Consider the following 22,494-nt stretch of genomic DNA (forward strand, 5'->3'; position numbering starts at 1 on the left):
CAGGAACTGATTACTTATTACTGATACCACACTCAAAGATATGTGCATAAATTTATATAGAGAATATATACAAGCAAAGAGAACTCTTATTGACTATGTTATTGTTGAAAGTGATATTTTCACAATGGTTCAGGATATATACATTTGAAATGGGAAGTGATCATCACTTTGTTTTGGACAGGATACATACAAAAATTCTAAAAAAAAAAATCAAAGTTGAATAGCTTTTAGAAGTGAACAGCAGAATCAAATATACAAGTATTACTGGAGACAAAAAAAAAGTTTGAAAACAAATTCTGGAAACAATACTTTCTTCAAACTGAAGAAAAACAGAACTTCATAGTGGACTAAAGAAATTAAAGAGGCAATCCTAGAAAAGAAGAAAGCATAGCAAATGTTTTTAAGAATAGCAGGTACCCTTGAAAGGATATAGAAAAATAGATATGAGATGGGATAAACAAAACTCACAGAAACTTTGGTAAGAATATAGATAACAAATATGATTATGGTGGAAAGTAGAAAATGGGAGGGGTGGGGAGACAAAGCTTAGAAATTGAAGGAATAGTCCAGTAAAAGAAAATCAGAGATGATAAATTTGAAGGTAAAGATAATCTGGATGTTAGCATTAATTACTTTGAAAGATTATCATGAAGCATGCTGATAGGTAGAAAAACTTAAGAAATCTGAAATATGGAAAGGCAGCTAGAGTAGATGATATTTTACCACCAAAAATATGGAGATATAAACGTTTTGCAGTGATTACATAGCATATGCAAATCTTAGTCAGATGAACAATTCTAGATGATTGCAGCAGGTTTCTTATAGCATTCCATCTATTAAAAAAAAAAAAAAAAAAGAGCACTAAAACAATGCAAGAATTACAGAGCAGTCTTTAAGAATAGATTATGTAAGACATTCAGAAGGGCAATTTCTCTGTCAATGTATGCTTGCATGAATCTTACATGACATGCAAGCATGCCGGAGAAGAGGCTATGAAAATGTGTGAAAGAGAAATTTCGGTAAAATCAAGCAGAGTTCAAGCCAAATATAGGTTATCAGATTCTTCAAAAGAAAAACTTAAGCATCTATGTTTACTTGATGAAACGATGTTCTCCTCTGATGTGGTATCCTCATTACCAACATACCACTCACAGTAATTCATTTTAGAAATTATGGATTTTACAACCATGTTATAAATAACTATTTTAATTTCCCGAAGTTTCTATAAATAAGAAAGAACATTTCTCTCATGTTATCTTAAATAGAATTTAGCTTTGATGTAGCTTCTAAATAATTAATTAATCTGTAATTTTATCTTTATTTTTTTTTTTTTCCACTAGAGTTCATGCCAGTAGAATAACCAGTGATCAAATCACTGTTTTTTTTAGCTTACTGTGCTAAAGAAACATTCATATTCGACCGTCGATATTAAGGTTCATCATCTGAGTATATACAAGGACAAGTTGAGTTACATTTTACACAGTAAGCTAAAGAAAGAATGATTTGATCACCGGTTATTCTACTGGCATGACCTCTAGTGAAAAAATAAATAAATAAATACAGATAAAATTACAAATTAATTAATTATTTAGAAACTACATCAAAGCTAAATTCCCTTTAAGATAACATGAGAGAAACATTCTTTCTTATAGATTGGGATTTTTAGACCATCATTATTGTTCAGATTGGGGTGGTTGATAATAATCTCACAGGCTTTCTTAAATTTGTGTTCATACCATGTTTTGGTGCGATGTAAACAACTGGTGCTTTTCCAGTCAATTCTATGTAAAGTGTTCAGGGCATGATCAGAAAGGCCAGCTTCACCATAGTTATTATATTTAATGTGTCATGAATGTTCCTTTTGTCTGATAGGAATTGTGCTTCCTGTTTCCCCTAGATATGGTAGATTACAGGTGCAATAAATAAGGTATACTTCAGGATGGCCAGCAGAGGGAGTGGGTCTTTGGATGAGTTGCGTAAGCTTTTTAATTTCGCAGGAGGTTTAAAGGTGGCTTTGAGGTTTTATTTCTGTAGTATTCTGTTTATTATATCTGATGTCGCTTTAATGTAAGGAATGGTTATAATTGAATTTTGTTAACAGTGTTTTGGCTGTAACCATTTTTTAGAAAAGTATTGCTGATAACTTTAAATTCGTCTTTCAGTGCTTGTTCATTGGAGCAGATCTTCAAAGCCCTGTTTGTTTAGAGTATTAACGACACCTAGTTTTTGCGTTGGGTAGTGGTGGTAGGAGTTTATGTGTATATTGGCCAGTATGTTTTGGTTTCCAGTAAAGAGTGAAGGAAAGACTGCCAGAAGGAAGACATTGACAAGTGTATCTAGAAACATAAGTGTGTTCCGTTTTTCAATCTCAATGTGAACTGTATGCCTTTGTGTTGTTTGTTTAGGTGGCTGAAGAAAGTGTCTAGTGTCTGGCAGCTATGGGTCCAGATTGCGAAAACATCGTCAACGTATCTAAGCCAGACTTTGAGTTTTAAACGAGAGGAATCTAGAGCATATTGCTCAAAATGTTCCATATAAAAGTTAGCAATGGGGGAGGGGGGGAATAATGGCAAGCCGATGGCTATGCCTTCTTTTTGTAGGTAGAAAACGTTTTGCCATACAAAATAACCAGAACGTAATACATGTGCAAAGACAAAGAGCGGCATGATATCTGGAGGGAATTTGTTCTGTAAAAAAAGACTTGTTCATTGATGGGGACATTCGTAAAGATGGCAGAGATTTCAAAACTGACTAATAAATCATCTTTTTCTAACGTAATGTCTTTGATTATTTTTATGAAGTGTTTTGTGTTTCTGATATAGGAGGGGGAATGACCTACCAACTCCTTGAGTGTTGTCGCTAATTTCTTGGCTAGGTGATAATTCGGGCTGTCTATACCTTCGACTATTGGCCGGAGTGGTGTGTTTTGTTTGTGTATCTTTGGTAGACAGTAATTCTTGGGGAACGAGCATAGTGCGGAAGTAATTTTCTGTATCTTCGGGCCATGTATTAATTGATTTAAGTAGTTTCTCTGTTTTCTTTTTTATTCTATTGGTTGGGTCATAGTTAACAAGTTGGTATGTACTATTGTCTGAGACTAGCAGATTCATTTTTTCTAAATAAGTGGTTCAGTTTACAATAATTGTGGCACTTCCTTTATCAGCTCTAGTTATTACGATGTTCGGATTTGATTTTAATGATTTCACTGTTGTTAATTCGTTTTCATTAAGTTCCTTGTTATTGTTTTCTTATGATTTATATTTAAAATGTTGGCAGTTTCTAAACATATTTTATCTGCTATATTATTTGGGATGAATCATAAGCCTCTTTCATTTTACAAATAAAATACAATTTGTTCAATGATCTGGGTGCTATGGCAAAATTTAGACCTTTGCTGAGTAGCGAGAGTTCATCTTTGTTTAAGGTGTGGTTGGATAGGTTAACGACGTTACTGTTACCTGCAGGCGATTGATGGCTCCTGTTGTTCCTTGCTTCTGGTTTGTTGTTAATGTTCGCTGTGAAGAAATTCGAATATGGCCATTGGTTTTGTCGATCTACAAAAATAAGGCACAGCCATATTTTTGTAAATCGAAAATCTGGCCCCATGGCTGCCAGACACTAGACACTTTTCTTAGCCACCTAAACAAACAACACAAACAGTTCACAATTGAAATTGAAAAACAGAACACACTTCTGTTTCTAGATACACTTGTCACAAGTCTTCCTTCTGGCAGTCCTTCCTTCACTGTTTACCAGAAACCGACACAAATTAGCGGCAACAGTCAACGAGTTGGTAGGTCATCCTTCCCTCTTATATCAGAAACACACAACACTTCGTAAACATAATTAAAGACATTACATTAGAAAAAGATGATATATTAGTCAGTTTTGAAATCTCTGCCCTCTTTACAAATGTCCCAATCAATGACATAATCCTTCTTTTACAAAACAAATTCCCTCCAGATATTACAGTGTTCTTTGCACATGTATCACATTCCTTTTATTTTGTATGGCAAAACACTTTCTACCTACAAAAAGAAGAATAGCCATGGACTTGCTGTTATCTCCCCCCCCCCCCCATTGCTAACTTTTATATGGAACATTTTAAGTAAAATGCTCTAGATTCTTCTCCTTTAAAACCCAAAGTCTGGCTCAGATACATTGACGATGTTTTCGCAATCTGTCCCTGTGGCCACCAGACACTTTCCTTAGCCACCTAAACAAACAACACAAATGCATACAGTTCACAATTGAGATTGAAAAACAGAACACACTTCCATTTCTAGATACACTTGTCACACGTCTTTCTTCTGGCAGTCTTTCCTTCAGTAAACCGACACATACTGGCCAATATATACACATAAACTCCTACGACCACCTAACACAAAAACTAGGTGTCATTAATACTCTAAAAAATAGGGCTTTCAAGATCTGCTCCAATGAACAAGTGTCAAAAGACAAATTTAAAGTTATCAGCAATACTTTTCTAAAAAATGGTTACAGCCAAAACACTATTAACAAAATTCTCTACAAGACCTCAGTTAAAAAACAAATATAAACCAGACTACAATAAAACTATAACCATTCCTTACATTAAAGCGACATCAGATAAAATAAACAGAATACTACAGAAATACAACCTCAAAGCCATCTTTAAAAACCTCCTGCAAAATTAAAAAGCTTACTCAACTCATCCAAAGACCCACTTCCTCCGCTGGCCCAACCTGGAGTATACCGTATTTATTGCACCTGTAATCTACATATAGGGGAAACAGGATGCACAACTCCTATCAGACAAAAGAAACATTAAATATAATAACTATGGTGAAGCTGGCCTTTCTGATCATGCCCCGAACACTTTACACAGAATAGACTAGAAAAGCACCAGTTGTTTACATCACACCAAAACATGGTATGAATGCAAATTTAAGGAAGCCTGTGAGATTCTTATCAACCATCCCAATCTGAACAATAATGATGGTCTAAAAATCGCAAGCATATGAAAGGCACATATTCTACCCACGGAACCTTTCTCTCTAAGAATTAACTGTAAACAGGACTGTAGATAATCCAGAATCTTAAATCTAATATAACAATTGTAATGTTAAAAATAGGACATCATTGTTACTGTAAGAAAATTATTTATAAGAAAGAATATTTCTCTCATGTCATCTTAAATAGAATTTAGCTTTGATGTAGTTTCTAAATAATTAATTAGTTTGTAATTTTATTTGTATTTTTTTTTTTTTTTTTTTCACTAGCGGTCATGCCAGTAATCAAATATATACTCCAGATATGAAGGTCAAAACATTGGGAAATTAAAATAGTTATTTATAACATGGTTGTAAAGTCCATAATTTCTAAAATGAATGCTGCTCACCATGCAACACTGAAAGAAAGGACACTCATAGTAATATTTCATTTTACAAGATTTCCTGAAAGTATAGTTTACCTATTTAAATCTAGAATTAATAATAGTATTTTGTTAGAAAAACAAGTCAGACCAACTGAAGGAAATACTATGATGTCCTATCTCCTCCTACTTTATGGAACATTTGGAAAGTTTTTAGTACTACATTCCCTCAATCTTGCATTTGGCTTTATTTGATGGGTGACATTTTTGAACTCTGGTTACACTCAGAGACTAGCTTACTAAAGTTTTTAAATAAAATAAACTCCTTATACAGCAGCATTAAGTTACTACCGAACATAGTTCAAGTAACTGCCCTCCCTTCTGAATACTTTAATAACCTGTACTTTTACTTGTAACATTGACTTTTTTTTTATTTTTTTATCAGAAACCTACTGTTATTGGACAATAACATCCATCTTTACATCATACATCACACAAAGCAAAGGTGATATCAACACTGCATGGAGCTCACTTCAGCTATTTTACAGAAACCCATCTATTGGAGGGAACTAAGCAAGGTAGAAGTAGAAGGCACTACAATTGCTAATAGATATGACAAGGCCTCCGTTCAGCAAATCCTCGATAAATGTCAACCCTCAACTAGACTACAAATCAGATGTTAAAAGGGATGCTATACCCTACCTTAAAAGTACACTAGAACAGAGAGCATGGGTTCTGTACAAATTTAATCTATATATCATCTTCGAACCATTTTGTAAATCATCTCCCTTTTTACCCACAAAGACAAAAAACAACCAACCTCCTATCTCTGCTTGATGTATACCAAGCACCTTATTCTTGTCAGCTATCCTACTTTAGACAAACTGGCCATCAAAGGCTACATTAAATTGGAATCTCATAAATGTGGTCTGCTCAATGTGTTTCTTAGTAATCCTTAATATACATTCTGATGATGTACTGTAATAAGATATGTTACTAATATGGAGTACTTGCAGAACAATTTGAACAGGCTGGAATTGTGGGCACGTGAAATGGCTATCAGATCAATGTTAATAAATGTAAGGTGTGATTAGATATCACAATGTCTTATTATATTGGTGGGATTATTCTAGAAGAAACTGATCAGGCTAGGGATCTTGGAGTTTTATTAGACAGGAAGTTGAAGTTGAGAATCATATAGCAAAAATTATAAATACAACTTCGAGACTAATTGCAATACTGAAACGAACCTTGACATGTAAAGATAAGGAAGTCATTTTGCCTCTTTACAAGACCTCACTTGTACTATTGCACACAAATCTGGTCTCCTAGTTTCCGTGCAATTCTGATACAGAGTGCAAAGGAGAGTGTCAAATATTATATCAGGATTGTGAAATACTGATTTGAAGATAAATTGTGAATTTGTAGGCTGCAGACACTAGCAAAGCCACTTTAGCAGAACCCAGCCACTGTGGAGGGCAAATGAGTCTTCTCGGTGCCTGTCCCAAGCCTGGATAAATGGGGAGGGTTGGCGTCAGGAAGGGCATCTGGCCATAAAAAAAATCATGCCAAAACCAAGGATGAAATGTTGAATAACAGAGAAAGGACCACGGCTAGGGCGTACCTCGTAAGCGACGCGCAGTTCTGTCACCCGAGGACTGTGAGAAGTGGGCTAGGGCTACTGAACCAAGGATAGGCTCGGCTAAAGAAGCAAGTCCAACAGAAAGAGAGTGTGTGTAAAGGAAGAATCGAGTCGCTGAATGTGGGTACGATGAATGAGAAGAGTAGGGAGATAGTGGACACGATGAGAAGAAGGTAGCTGAAGATCTTGTGCATGCAGGAGACAAGGTGGAAGGGCAATAAAGCAAAGGAGCTGGCGGAGGGATATAAACTGTTTTATAGCGATGTGAATGAGAAGGGAAGAAACGGAGTTGGAATTATCATCGATAAGGAGCTGAAGGGTGGAGTCTGCGAGGTGTACCGGAAGAATGATTGGATTATGAACGTTAAGCTTGAGATGGGAGGAAGTGTGGCTACACCCCACAAGTAGGTTGTGATGAGGAGGAGAAAGAGACATTCTGGAGAGAACTTGATCAAGCAGTAATGGGAATCCCTGATGGTGAGAGAGTGATTGTCGGAGCAGATCTGAATGGGCATGTAGGAAGGCTACGAAGCAGTGAAGAAAGGGTACATGGGGATTGGAGTAGTGGTGAAAGAAATGAAGAAGGTAAAAGAATCATAGAATATGTTGTGGCCTTCGATCTGGCTATAGCTAACGCATGGTTCAAGAAGAGAGTTGGGTATCTGATAACCTATAAGAGTGGGGATAGAATGAGTCAGATTGACTATATTATGTGCCGTAGGAAACATCTGAATGAGGTGAAAAACTGTAAAGTGATTAATGGAGAAAGTGTAGCGGCACGGCACAGGTTGGTTGTGGTAGACTGTGATATAAAAGGGGAAAAGAAGAATAGACAGAAGTGGTGGATACAGAGGAGAAAAAAGTGGTGGAAATTGGAAGAAGAAGGCCCAAGGAATAAGTTTAAAGGTATTGAAAGAAATGAAGTTACCAGAGGATGTGGAAGAATGGTGAGACATTAATAGTCGAAATATTAGAAAAATTGGAGAAGAGGTGCTTGGTATAACATCAGGAAAGGGACCGGCTGAGGATAAGGAGGCATGGTGGAAATGAGGAGGTGCAGTTGGAGATCAAGGAAAAGAAAGAGGCAAAGAAAAAAGGGACATGACTGGAACTAGAGCCGGCAAGGAGGCATATAGATTAGCAAAGAAAAATGCAAAGAGAGCTGCGGCAAGAGCGAAAGCGAGGGCAGTTGATGAGGTTTATGAAGAACTGGAGAGAAACGGTGGTGAAGCTCAGTTGTTGAGAATAGCGAAAGCCAGAGATAAGGCCTCAAGAGACATAACATCAGTCAAGCAGATAAAAGGATGCCTCAGGAGTAGTATTACAAGAGGAGGACAAAATCAGATGAAGATGGAAAGAATATTTCCTGTAAACTACTAAATGAGGAGAATCCAAGAGAGAGGTGTGAGGATGGAGAGGCAAACGAGAGACCGGTGCAAGACATAAGTAGAGAGGAAGTGGATTGGGTACTGAGAAAAATGAAGAATGGCTGTGGGGGCAGACGAGATACCTGGGGAAGCGTGGAAAAGTTTGGGCAGTGAGGGCGTGGATATGTTATGGGATCTGATGAGGAAAATAGCCCAACAGGAAAACCAGAGGAATGGAGGAAAAGTATTCTTGTCTCAATCTACGAAGGAAGAGGAGATGTTCAAGACTGTGGCAATATGGAGGGATTAAGCTGATGTCACACACATTGAAGATATGGGAAAGAGTAATTGTAGGGAGGATATGGCAGGAAACGAAAATAGGTGAGAAACAGTTTGGATTTATGCCAGGAAGAGGGACAATGGATGCAATATTTGCGCTAAGGCAATTGATGGAGAAATATAGAGAGATGCAAGTGGAGCTGCACATGGTATTTATAGACCTGGAAAAGGCATAGGACAGAGTGGCCAGGCAGGAGGTATGGAGATGTATGAGAAAGAAAGGGGTGTCGGAGAAGTACTATGAGGGAACAGAAACTCAGGTCAGGTCTAGTGTCGGCATGACAGAAGGGCTCCCCATTGTCGTAGGGCTACACCAAGGGTCAGTTCTGAGCCCCTAACTCTTTGACCTGGTCATGGATGTACTATTGGAGGATGTCAAGAAGGAGGCACCAAGGAGCATACTGTTTGCCAACGACATTGTTCTATGCGAATCATCCTGAGAGACGCTTGAAAATACCCTGGAAGAGTGGAGAAAGGTACTGGAGGAGAGAGGCATGAAAATTAACCGGGAGAAGACTGAATATATGTCAACGGGGAGTGACGAGGATATGATCATACGACTTCAGGGTGAAAGGCTAATTTCAGGGAAGAAATTCAAGTACCTTGGGTTGGTCGTCAAGAGGAATGGTGACCTGGATGAGGAAACACAGCGCTGAATAACATGCGGCTGGATGAACTGGAGGAAGATGAGCGGGATCCTATGCGAAAAGAGAGCGAGTTGTAAGAGGAAAGCTGTATAAGATGGTGGTGAGGCTGGCGATGCTTCATGGCGCAGAGACGTGGCCTATAACGAAGGCACAGGAAAGGAAGATGGAGGTAGCGGAGATGCGGATGTTGAGATGGATGAGTGGTGTGACAAAGGACAGGATAAGGAATGACTACATCAGAGGGACGGCTAAGGTGGGACCAATTGGCAAGATGATACAAGAAAGTAGGCTGAGGTGGTTCGGACATGTAGAGAGGAAGGGTGAGGAGTATGTTGGTAAACGAGTGGAGTATATGGAGTTGGAGGGAAGGAGGAAAAGAGGCAGGCCCAAGCTCAGGTGGAGGGATAAGGTGACACAGGATCTAAGGGAGAAAGGATGGAGTCTGAAGGACACCCCGGACCGGAGAACTTGGAAGAGGAAGGTTAAAGATCGGTGTGCCGACCCCATTTAACACGGGATAAGGCATAGTGAAAGAAGACCCTAGCAAACAGAAGAAATACGGGTGGCATAATTGAGACTTGCAAACTTCTGAAAGGATTATACAGAATTTCAGTTGATGGAATTTTTTTAATTTTATGGAGAGTAGGGAAAGGATGTAAGGGCATCAGTGGAAGTTGAGAATGAATACTGTCTAGAAGGCGGGTTATGACTAGACTGGAATGGATTGCCTTTGAATGTTGTGAGTGCAAGTAGCATGAATGAATTCAAGAACAGGTATGATAGATGGTGCAAACAGTATAGACTTCTTCCATGAGTTCCCTCTCTTAATAAGTGGCAAAAATCAGCTAATGCCTTTTATTTCCTTAGTAGGCAAGGCTGTTTCATCCCCATCTATGAAATGAGTGGGCAATTCAATCTCCACTGGTAGCCAATCAGAGGTGGCTTACCCAAGACTATCACTAATTATAATAGGTATCTGATAAAGAGATAAGTGACATATGCTGCCATGTTGTGGTCCTAACACAACATATTACTGTCTGAAATAGTGTGGGTTCTATGGGTTTTTAAGTTTCTGGGAGAAAACTCAGTTACTGGTCAAAGAGAGGTTTAGAAAAAGTTCCTCTAGTCAATGACTAGACAAGAACTTAAGCCTTTCTTTGGACAAATCAGAGGATGCAAAAGCCACTTCCACTCAGCTATCATAGACCTTAAAAAGTGGCAAAATATTAGAAATAATTAAATTTTTTTTACATCACATACCGTTTCATTTATATAAGTATGTCTGAACACGCATGCATGTTTCAATTAAAAAAAAAATTAAACTAGAGTAGTTAACAAATTAAACCAAACACTCATATTTTAATTTCGTAAGAAAATAAATACCAAAATTAAACTCCAACTTTATGTAATAATTTATATGTACTCCTCACTTCCTAATAAATTCATTAATTGCTTAGGCATGGACTCTACCAACACCATCACCACAGTTTATTCACAATATGATATAATGTGAAAAGAGATTTACATTAAAAAGTAAAGATTGCAAATTATGGTCTTCCAAGTTTCTCTATCTTGATCTAACTGGTAGATGTCAGATGGAGTTTTACAGTTCAGCATATTGATGGATTTACATATGTACTGCCAAAATTGTCATGGTCTTCCTCTACTGTGATTGCCATCTTCTGGTTTGCACAGGATTTCTACCACCACAGAACACATTTTTCTTATTTCTGCATTTCAAAACCATACCTTTATAATGGACTGCATTAAGTTATCCTTTGTATCATAATTTAATTTTCCAAGTCACTTTTTTATGACTCATAAATTTTCTATTGGGTTAATGTTAGGAGAGTTATCTGGCCACTGAAACAATTGGATGTTGTGATTTTTGAGGAACTCGTTCACTTTTTTTTAAGTATTTCATGAAGCAGATCTTGCTGGAAATGAGTTCTTTGTCTTTCTGGATCTGTGGGACCACTTGTTTCTCCAATATTTTTATGTATTGGTCACTTTTCCTCATACCATCAACAGACATAAGTGATCTGGATTGCCATGTGTAAAACAAGCCCAGAATATTTTTAGTTTGGTATTCAGCAGCTTGTTGAAGGTGAGTGGAGAAGCCTTCTCAGTGGCTGATTTGTGAACATAGGGTACTCACTCTCCTTGAACAAAGAAATGGCTTTCATCTGAGAATGACCTTCTTCCACTTCTGAACAGTCCAATTTTTATACACTTTTGGCCACTGGAGACTCATTTTCTGCATAGCCTTTGTCAACAGTTGTTTCTTTTTTGGTCTGTGGACAGTCTTACCTGCTTCCAACAATATTCCATAGGCTGTCATGTCAGAAACATTAATCCCAAAGTTTACAGCAGACAATCTTGGATTCATTTTGCTTTTCTTAACTAGTACACAATCTTGAGTGTAGTTCTCCTTTTTCACCAAATTTTCTTTTTCTGTCAGGAGAAAAATGGTACCCGTCTCCTTAAACCTCTTTAAAATCACATTAACGGTACCCTAACCAACATCACACTCATTTCCAATTTGTCTGAGTCGTGGATGTGTGCTGAGAAAGAATACAGATTTTTGAACGCATTTTTGGAGATGTATCCATTTGATAGCTACACAAAATGAATAAATCATTACGAATGTTGACCTGTTTATACAATTAAAAGTGCACAACACTATTAATAGTGTTGTGCATTTTTAATAGTGACAGTTAAAATACGCAGCACTCAACTGAAATAGTAAACTGAAACCAAAACTTGTATATTGAACAGAATTTTACACATTATTTATAGACATGCAAATGAAGGTCAATTACTATAAAAATTACCATAATTAAATTCTAAATTAATTAAAAAAATTAACTTACATATGGAGCAGTAATCCAATCCCAGTGACTAACAAAATCCTTCCCATAGAAGAATAAAAATACAATACTACTGCTAAGAGCATAATTCGACTGAACACATAAAGATAATCAATAAAATCTCTATTTGCACGCAACCCATCATCATCATCTTCTTCTTCTTGTAGAGGAGCTTGGACATTTACCGGAACATTAGCTTGAACATTTACTGGAACATTTTGGTTGGCTGGTCTCTCTGGGACAACATTAGGAGTTACTGCATTATTTGTGCTTGCATTAAGGGAATCACTGCTAGGAACAGATGCCACAGTACTAGTAACATTTTGAATTCCAGAAGTCTGAGCACTGAAAAATTAAAATATCAAAATACTAATATAATGTTGATATAAACTGCATTTCGTGTCAAAGTATTTGATACAATACCATGTTATTTTCAAGTTAAAATTTTACTTATGACATTTTCACAGATTTGAATTATGTTCTTTAAACAAAGAAAAATTTCTCCTAGTTTTTTGAAATGTAAAAAAAACATTCCAACTCCTATTCCATTTCCCAAAATGAGTAATTTTAAGAAGTATTTATTGTTATGCAGCTTACTTCAAGGAATTGTGTTGTTTAGAAATAAGTTGTAAATTTCATATACCAACATATAAAAAAACATTCCCTATCCTAAATTAGGCCTATTGTAGAAAACAAAACATTACAGTTCAGCATCAGGTTTTTTTTTTCCACCAGTACTGCTCACATAACTGCATGTTCTTGCCTAGTGCCATGTGCATTTAGGTTTTGTGTTGTCAGTTGTAGTTTTCATTTGATAGGTCATTCATCATCATCAATTTCCTGCCATGTACCCTCAAGGGGTGTACAGGATATGATAGTACTATATGAAAAATTTACATCATTACTAACTTCCTATCTACAATTTTCCTCCAAATCATTCTGTTACTTGTCAAGACTTCAACATTATCAGATCTTATATTTCTATCGTCTGAGGCACTTTATACCGTATCAATCCACCTATATCTTCCTCCGAGTCGTTTTCCTGCCAACCTGGCAGAGAACACTTGTTTTGCTAATCATTCCTCGCCCATTTTGTTTAAGTGACCATACCAGCTCAGATTAGCTCTGCTAACGCATTCCTGGATGCTGACAATGTCAAGTTCTTTCCTAATATCATCATTTTTAATATGATATTGCCATCTGTTCACACCTATAATCTTTCTCAGGACTCTCATATTTGCAGTCTCTATTCTTTGATCAAGTGTTTTACTTCTCACCCAGCTCTCAGATCCATAAGTTAAAACTGAACAGTTTGAACACTGTCTTGTAAATATATAGAGCTAATTTAGTGTTCCGACTAATTTCTCTCTTATTCCATATGAATTTATTCAGTTGACTTCCTACCATACCAGCTTTGTTGATTCTGTTGTTCTATTTCCATATTTAATTTACCATTTTCACTAAAAATCGTGCCTAAATAGCTGAAATGTTTTACTTGTTTCATAGGTTCTCCATTCACAATGCAGCTGACATCGATGATTCTGCCTATTTTCATTGTCTTTTTATTGCTGATCTTCATACCATATCTATTACAACAATTATTCAATTTAGTCAGAGAATCTTGCAGACTTGTAGCGGATTTATTTAGAAGTATAACATCATCTACATAAAGCAAAGAGCAGACATTAACATTTCCAATTTTGATATCATGTTTAATATCACTTTCCTTCATAATGTACATCCTTGTCTCACACCAGACTTAACATTAAACCATTTTCCTGTACTTCCTTCAATTCTAATTGCTGACTTACAACTCAAATAAAGACTAAGTATTGCTTGATATAATGCCCCATTAACACCATATAACCGTAGCGTATTGAATAGCTTCTCTCTTCGCACCTTGTCATATGCCTTTTCCAAATCGACAAAAATTAAATATACATCTTTGTTATATTCCCATGATTTCTCCACTATTTGTCATAAATGGAAGATCTGATCCTGACACCCTCTATTTGACCTGAATCCAGCTTGTTCTTCACCAGGCTTTTCTTTCACATTTCTTCTCAACCATTTCTCAGGTATACTTGCATATATCTTACCAGGAACACTCACTAGGGATATAGCTCTGTAATTCTCACATTCAGTTTTATTTCCCTTTTTATAGATATGGGTACTATCAGAGCTCTACTCCAATCATTGGGAATTTGTCCCTCTTTCCAGGCATTCTGAATTATGCAGTGCAGCCACTGTAAGACTTTTATACCACCATACTTCAGCATTTCTGGCCGAATATCCTCTACTCCTTCTGCCTTTCCACATTTCAAGCCTTTGATGGCTTTTTTTACTTCAAGTATGGATATGTATTCCTGACTGCATGCCTGGTCAGTGTTTTTTTTATTACTGTGCTGTCATCACTGCTTGTTTCATTTAGCAGTTTTTCAAAGTAATTATTCCATACTTCAAGAATATCTTTTTCTCCCATTTTCATGTCACCTTTATCATCTCTAACTCCTTTTACAGCACTCTTTCCTCCATTCCTAAGCTTCTTCAACAACCTCCAGAATATTTTGCCACCTTCTTGATATTTATTTTCTATGTTCTTGCCAAAGTCCTCCCATGACTTTTGTTTAGCTAGTTTTACACACTGTTTAGCTTTCTTACATTTGTCTCTGTATTCTCTAAGGGCACAAGCTGACTTATTTGCCAGGAACTTTTGATATGCTTTCTTCTTTTCCTTCATTGCCTCTTTAACTTCCTGTGTCCACCATGGAGTTCTGATTTTTCTATCCTTTTAGACATCCTCACCACATGCCTCTCTGGCTGAATCAATCAGGATTTTCTTCAAGGCTTTCAACTGAATCTCCAAGGAAAAAAGAAAGATTTTGGTTCCTGTTCTCGAAATCTTTCATTTTTTCTTCAATAAGCAATATTTTAGTCTACAGTCCACATTGTCTGAGAGCTGCTCAACTTTTATTCGTTTTAGAACTTTCTTGCATGTTATTCTTTTCAATATGAAATTCAATTTTATCCTGCTCAAGACTAAATAGTGATCACTTCCAATTTCAAATCCTCTGTACACTCTGGTGTCCTGCACCAGGGAGAAAACATCACTATCAACAATAACAGTCAATGAGACTTTTCTTATTCCTTGCCTCTTCTCTCCATGTGAATTTGTGCACATTTTTATGTTGGAATATGGTATTAGTAATAACCAGTCCATGTCCTGAGCAGAAATTCAACAGGTATTTGCCATTATTATTAGCTTTGCTCTTTTGTCCAAATTTTCCCAAAACATTTTTGTATGTCTGACATTCACTTTCTAATCTGCTATTTAGATCCCATTCTGATATTTGCCCAAATCACTTTACTTAACACTGCCTGCCATTCAAGAAGATGAGCCTCGTATTTTGTATTGAATACTATGGCTACTCCTTCTTTTCCTTGATTGTCATTGCCTGAATATAACATTTTGTATTTATTGCTCAGAAAGATCTCACCAGTTTTTGTCTTTTCTGTTTCAGTCACCCCTATTATGTCGATCTGGTACTTATCTAATTCCTCAGCTAGCTCCATTTCTTTGCCATTCAGGCTTCTTATGTTGATAGTACCGATCTTTAACTCTCGTGATGTTGAGTTGGGGTGTGTTTTCAGATTTGTTCCAGTAGCTGACTTTTCACTGTTTGCCCTGGCGAAAACAATGGGGGCCTTGTTTAACCGGGCGACACCTGAGCCGGCATGAAATTTGTTTATGTTGTACCATCATTTTGTATTTGATAGGTGTATGTTTTAAATTTTAAAAAATCATTAAGTCTAATTATTAAAGTGGTATGTAATTAAATCCTGTATGCTTTTCCCATAGGTAGGGTTTTATTATTATGATGGCAAATTCATTAGCTTAAGAGTTGAAAGAGTTTGCCTTTCATAGTGATTATGTTCAGTGTATGAAAGAGGTACTGTCCAATTCTATTAATTCTAGTAGAAAAATGCTTCTCTCTTCCATCTGGGAACTAGAGTTGATAAGAATTGTACAGAAAGCTCCCAGGTTACAAATATTGCATTTAAAATGTTTATTCTTATATAAGAACTGAATTTTCCATGGGTATAATATTATAAATAATTGTAAGATTTCAAAACCAAGCCAATTCAGAAAAGCTTATCTCATCTTCGTTTTAGGCTCAATAGCCTATCATGCGCTAACTTGGCTTTCTAGAAACCTGATACTTGGATAGGGAATAATCTTATCTGCTTATTGTGTTTTGTCTATTAATTGCATATTCTCTGGATAGTTTGTCTTACCGGTACTCATACAAAATGAAACTGGCTTGTATGCCTTCAGTTAAAAAGCCCAGGTCTTTCCAAAGAGCATATGCCAGATGAGTATGATATGTGATACAGAATGGGTGTTAATTGTGGAGCACAAGTTTTGAGTATGACTAGATGGAACATGAGACTTATTAGTATCAAGACTACTCAGATTTTTGTGATGTCTTTCTGGTGATTGATCAGAGGAAACATGTAGTGAGCAGTTGGTGGTATAGCAGACTTTTTTTTTTGGTCATCTATATAAGATATGAAGAAAAAGAATGATGCCGAGATGTCTATGTTATCAATGGGTAATATCATCATACCATCAGGATAAGGGACAGGGGAAAAAAACAAGAAATTCACTAAGTTCTTCAGAATTTTCACCTATGTGTCAAAGGCATCTTCAGTACAGAACTGAACAGCATCACATACAAATAACATCAAATTAATGGAAGGATTCTTAAAAAGTTCCTCAGTAGCTTTACCGAGGTAACAAAATGGTCCACCAATTCCTAATTTAAAAAGGAAAAAATATACCAATATATTATAATTAAAAGAAATTAGGAAAGGTTAGCAGATTAATAGCAGTTACTATCTCCCATACAGGAAATAAACAAAAGTCATAGATCTATTTAAGTTTAGACAATGAAGTAATTTCACAAGTGTCCTTATAAAGGCATTTCATAAAGAATTCAATCTTAGGTAAGATTTTAGTCTTAGTAGAGATGGTAAGTTCTCCAAGGTCAAATTGTTCAAGCTCAGATTTATGTTCCTTACAACAGACAAAAGGCAGCTCTTCCAGATTATCCAAAATAAAAGAGCGAGGAATCTGGTAGATCTCTGGAATATATACGTGAGGAACTTCACTAGAACCTCTTACCAAAGTAAGAGGTTGTAGTGAAGATTTTTTTGACAAGAAATGCCACACAGATGTAGAGAGGCCAAACTCTGCAACCCACATACCTTCAATTTATCCTCATTAGGAGCATTCCACAGACCTATCACCAGTTTGGTCACTCATCTCCGAATTCTTTGCCTGAATGATATTTCCAGACAAACTGTTTACATCAACTGATTTTGTTTATATGCAAAAAGTCTGTTTTGAAGTTCAGGACCAACTACATTTTGGTCTTTGAATGTACATCTTTCTTCCCAATTTGAATAAATACTGTTTCTTCTGTTGATAGATACTAAATTTCATCAACTCAACTCTCTTGCAACTTCTGGAAATGAAAAATTTTTCAGATAATTTAAATTTCAGTTCAAGTAGAAAATGTATGGTTTCTTGAGCAGTGAATTAAATAGTTCAGATGATAAACTATTTTCAATGCCTAAAAGACCAAAAGGAAAACTAAGAATAAGATGGAAAGATACCATTAGTCAAGATAGTAACATATTGCACATCCAAATTGGAGAAGTAAGTTTTGGATAGGCAGGAATAGAGATAACAAATCCTAAAGGAAAGGCTCAATTTGGGATGTAGAGCCACAGGATGAAAAAATGTAAAATCATCATCATTACCCTGTTTAATGAAGTCTGACGCAACTTGGAAAAGTACTTACCTGTTCTCTAGAGAAAGATTACTTCTATAGAAAAGAATCAAATACTGAAGTGTTTATCTATTGGTATAGCTACTATAGGGGAGGGGAGTGAACATCACCTTATTACAACTATATGCTACAACAGATCTCTCTCTCTCACACACACACACACACACACACACATTGTATACTGTTATTACAGTAAGTTCAAGAATGGGCTTAACCACACTTGCTAAGATTTTAAAATTTTTTTCAGCACATGCTTAGAGACCAACTTCACATACTTTTAGATCACCTCTGACAGTTTTTTTTTAACCACAATATTTTCATCCAAAACACACTAAATGATAAATATATATATTAACCTAATAATAAAACTCTACTGCATTAAAATATACTTACTACCAAAAATATTGATTTAAAAACTGAGCATAAGCCTGTTGCATGGCAACCATATGAGATGCTACATCTGCAGCACTTCCATTGACAGGTACCTGGGGATAATATTGGGGAGTGGCTGTTCTGTAAGAAGTTTAAAACAGTCAGTTAGATAGATAGATATTTTGACACACACACACATGTATATAAGAGTCATCAAGTAACATACCCACCTTTTTATTCATTTATTTATTCTTATGGTGAAAAGAATATAGTGCAACTATAGGTCAATGTCCAGTGCAGAAAGCCAATCCAGGGCCTCGTCCATCGCTTCATGAATGTCCCATGAAATTGGCACCTTGGGGCAGTCGTTCACAATATGAGTGATCATCTGGGCTATGGAGGAACAGTCATAATAAGGATGGTCCGACAGTTTTCATTTGTGTAGTAGGTAGCCACATTTTCCCTGGTTGGTTCTGATCTTGTTGACAGATGACCAAATCTTCTTAGGAAGGGCAAAAACTACAGAGCACAGGGAATCTTCAACCAGGAAGCAATTCGTTGGACCTGTGCTCTCTCCATATGTCAGATATTGATGGTAATGTGGGTGAAGAGAGTTCATCCATCGACCAGAAAGGGTTTCTTGATTTTAAGAAAGAAGACTAGGTGGATCTTTGACAGTCCAGTGCAAGGGAAGGAGCAGGTTGTTCATTACTTTATTAAATTCTTTAATCGAGGCTTGTCTTCTCCATATATTTGGTGGAGAAATATTGGATAGGACAGGCAGTCAGGAGAGAAAGGTGTTTTTCAGTGTCCCACTAATTGTGCACATGGTAGAGTTTAGCTAGGTATCTATGATGTTAGTGTGTGATCCCAGATGGGGGCACAGTATTCTGCTGCAAAGAATGTGAGGGCTAGTGCAGACGACCTTAGAACTTCTTCCCCACAATCCCAAGTTGTTCTAGCATGCCTTGAGATGATATTATTTCTGATTTTAATTTTGTTCGATAGGTTGGTGATGTGCCTTTTATAAGTTAGGCTTCTGTCCAGACTCACTCCAAGGTATTTTGGGTGAGGCTCATGTTCTACCATCTTGCTGCAGAAAGAGAAGTCGAGGTGTCGATTTGTTTCTGCATTGTTTAGGTGGAATGCTGTGGACATAGTTTTTGTTGGATTTGGCTTCAGGTACCACATGAGCTAGTAAGCACGTTGTGCATGCTTATTAGCTCTTGTGTACTTGAAGTGCTCTTCGAGGATGTTTAGGTCTGTGTTCAAGGTTGTTTCCAGGTTGGCAAAGGAGATAGACTAGTGTAGGATCACTAGGTTATAGAGGATTGAGACAGTCCTACTGATCCCCTCCCCGGTCAGTAGTGTTCCCTCATGGTATATTGTGGTGCTTCAGACACACGAAGCCCACGATGTGTAACACTGGTAGCATGAAGCTAGTCTCTAACCAGGTGTCCAAAGGTACCATGCCTCCTGGATCACATGCAGCATCCATGGAAAATACACACCACCTAATTTTAGCATTTAGGATATTTTGTGCTGTAATTCAAAATTTATTTTTAAGATTAAATATTAATACAGTAATCAGGCTATAAAAATTAGTGGTCATATAACTATCTGAGAAATGTAAGTAATATCAATAACCAACATTGCTATCAGTAATAACAATACTGGAGGAAGTTGTCTGGAATTATGACTGAAGCAAAGAAGGCTAAAAGGACAGGATATCATTTTTGTTAATTGCGTAGGCTCTCTGATTGGCTTGCCTGAACTGTAAGAGGAAAAACTTATCACCTCTACGTGAGACAATACAATAATGTTCTAAAGTGGGCCGAAGAAAAAATTAATTATAGTACAAAATTTGTTAGGATGAATTTAGGTGAAAAGCATCTCATCCTGAAGATATTCTTGGTTATAAATACTTCAGAAAGTGTTGGTGTTCAAAGAAATAACTGATTTTTGTGGCCATGATTTCATAACCTAACAGATGTACAGTTACCCATGTAACTTCAAATGATTAGTTAGTAACATAGCAGCAACAACAAAAACTTATGAGTACTATTATGTTGGAGGTTTAATGGACTTTTTACAGCACTCACAAAGAATTAAAGTTTTATCTATAACCAAGATTTATAACCAAGAATTAAATACTCAGCCCCACTCAAACCTTCTATCTGGCTAAGATATGTAGATGATGTGTTCTCTATTTGGCCTCATGGCCCAGACACGTTAGATTCCTTCCTTGGTCATCTCAATAGCCTACATCCAAGAATCCAGTTTACTATGGAAAAGGAAAAGAACAATTGTTTACCCTTCCTAGACACCTTAGTCACGCGCCTGCCTAATGATACACTTGCCTTCACTGTATACAGAAAACCCACACACACAGGCAGATACATTCACAAACTCTCCCACCACCACCCCTCACAACAATATGGCATCATTAAAACCCTTACCAAGAGAGCCCACAATCTTTGTTCCAGTGGAACCGCCCTCACTACTGAGCTTAACCACATACACAGAACTTTCCTCTCCAATGGCTACAGCGAACACAGTATCAAAAAAATAATCAATTCCTCCCCCATTCCCCGTCCCTCTCATCAACAAGAATTTAAAAATGCCATCACCATACCCTACATCCGTGGCACTTCGGAAAAAATAGCTAAGATACTAAAAAAGTATAACCTACACACAGCATATAAGCCCTACCGCAAACTGGCTACCCTTATCCGTTCTACTAAAGATCAGCTCCCTCCTCTCTCTCTGCCTGGAGTTTACAAAGTACCCTGTTCCTGTAAGCTTGCGTACTTTGGACAGACAGGCAGATCAGCATCCATCCGCCTAGAGGAACACAAGTCGTACATCGTTAAACACAACTATGGCCATTCAGGCTTGGCTGACCATGTTTTGGACACCACCCACAGAGTATCATGGAAAAAAACCACCATGCTCCACCACAGCAAATTCAAGAAAGAGAGACTTTTCTTAGAAGCAGCAGCAGCTCTCAAAAACCAACCAAATCTTAACAAATACGGTTGCATTAAGCTTCCGAAGATTTGGGAAACAGTCATCGCCAGAGGTCCCACCTTACATTCCAGGCCACCTACAACTGCCCTTAGAGGGCGCTCCACCTAGATAGGACTTTATTGTCACCCACGTGGTTGGGCTTAGTATTGTAAGTTTTTGTGTGCATGTTACATTAATTGTCTTTGTAATCCCCGTAGATGTCCTAGTGACTAGGACGAAATATAGGAAGTATTAAATTCTATTTTAATTCTTTGTGAGTGCTGTAAAAAGTCCATTAAACCTCCAACATAATGTCCTCACAGCACTTAAGCCTCTACACAAGAATTATGAGTACTATGGTACTATTCCATTATAACTATCACCTTTGATGGTCTTTTAAATCCACTTTTATTGTACACACCTGATTTTTAAATAACAGAACCATGATTCAATAATATTATTATCATCATCATCATCATCTGGGACCTCCAGGGAATCAAAGGCCCATCAAAGAAGGCTACAAATCACCAAAACCAACTGTTACACTTCTCTTAAATTCATTCACACTATATGCACTCACTACCTCTAAAGGCAAACTATTCCACTCAATACACTGCTCTGTGAGAGAAAAACCTAGCTGTTACCCCTCTTCTTGACTGCAAACAAACTTCCATGGAGCCCCCCCCATGTACTCTCCCCATTTTGTCAAGGCCACTGGGCACAACTTCTGCCCATCCAGGTTTCCACCACTCTCACATCCAGATGGTACTGTAGTCACCTCACCAAAAACAAGGCCAACTTACTTGAATCACTCTTCTCTTCCAATTCCTGCACTGATGACCTGGGCAAAGTTCCCTCCACTCCACAAAGAGCAGTTCCTTTCAAATCCAAAGAATCCTTAACAACCTGAGCAAAAACAAGGCATCTGGTTCTGATGGTATCCCACCTATTGTGTTAAAAAATTGTACCTCAGAACTAACACCTATCCAGTATCACCTCTTTAACCTATCCTATTCAACTGGCATCTGCCTAACAACATG

At 37.1% G+C, this 22,494-nt stretch overlaps 1 protein-coding gene across 2 annotated transcripts in view; it reads right to left on the minus strand.

The window, feature by feature from the left end:
* Positions 1-22,494, minus strand: part of LOC150103629 (homocysteine-responsive endoplasmic reticulum-resident ubiquitin-like domain member 2 protein) — a 135,221-nt gene that overhangs the window by 19,751 nt on the left and 92,976 nt on the right. For both annotated transcript variants that reach the window (XM_090397699.1, XM_090397697.1), the window contains exons 6-7: positions 18,467-18,586; positions 12,222-12,563 (exon numbers count right to left, since the gene is read on the minus strand). In XM_090397699.1, coding sequence (XP_090253825.1) covers positions 12,222-12,563; positions 18,467-18,586 — 462 coding nt within the window. The remainder of the gene's footprint in view (positions 1-12,221; positions 12,564-18,466; positions 18,587-22,494) is intronic.

The sequence above is a fragment of the Typopeltis vanoorti genome, chromosome 9 (genome assembly GCF_054136105.1).
Source record: "Typopeltis vanoorti isolate ZY-2024b chromosome 9, IOZ_Tvanoo_1.0, whole genome shotgun sequence".
Classification (NCBI taxonomy): Eukaryota; Metazoa; Arthropoda; class Arachnida; order Uropygi; family Thelyphonidae; genus Typopeltis; species Typopeltis vanoorti.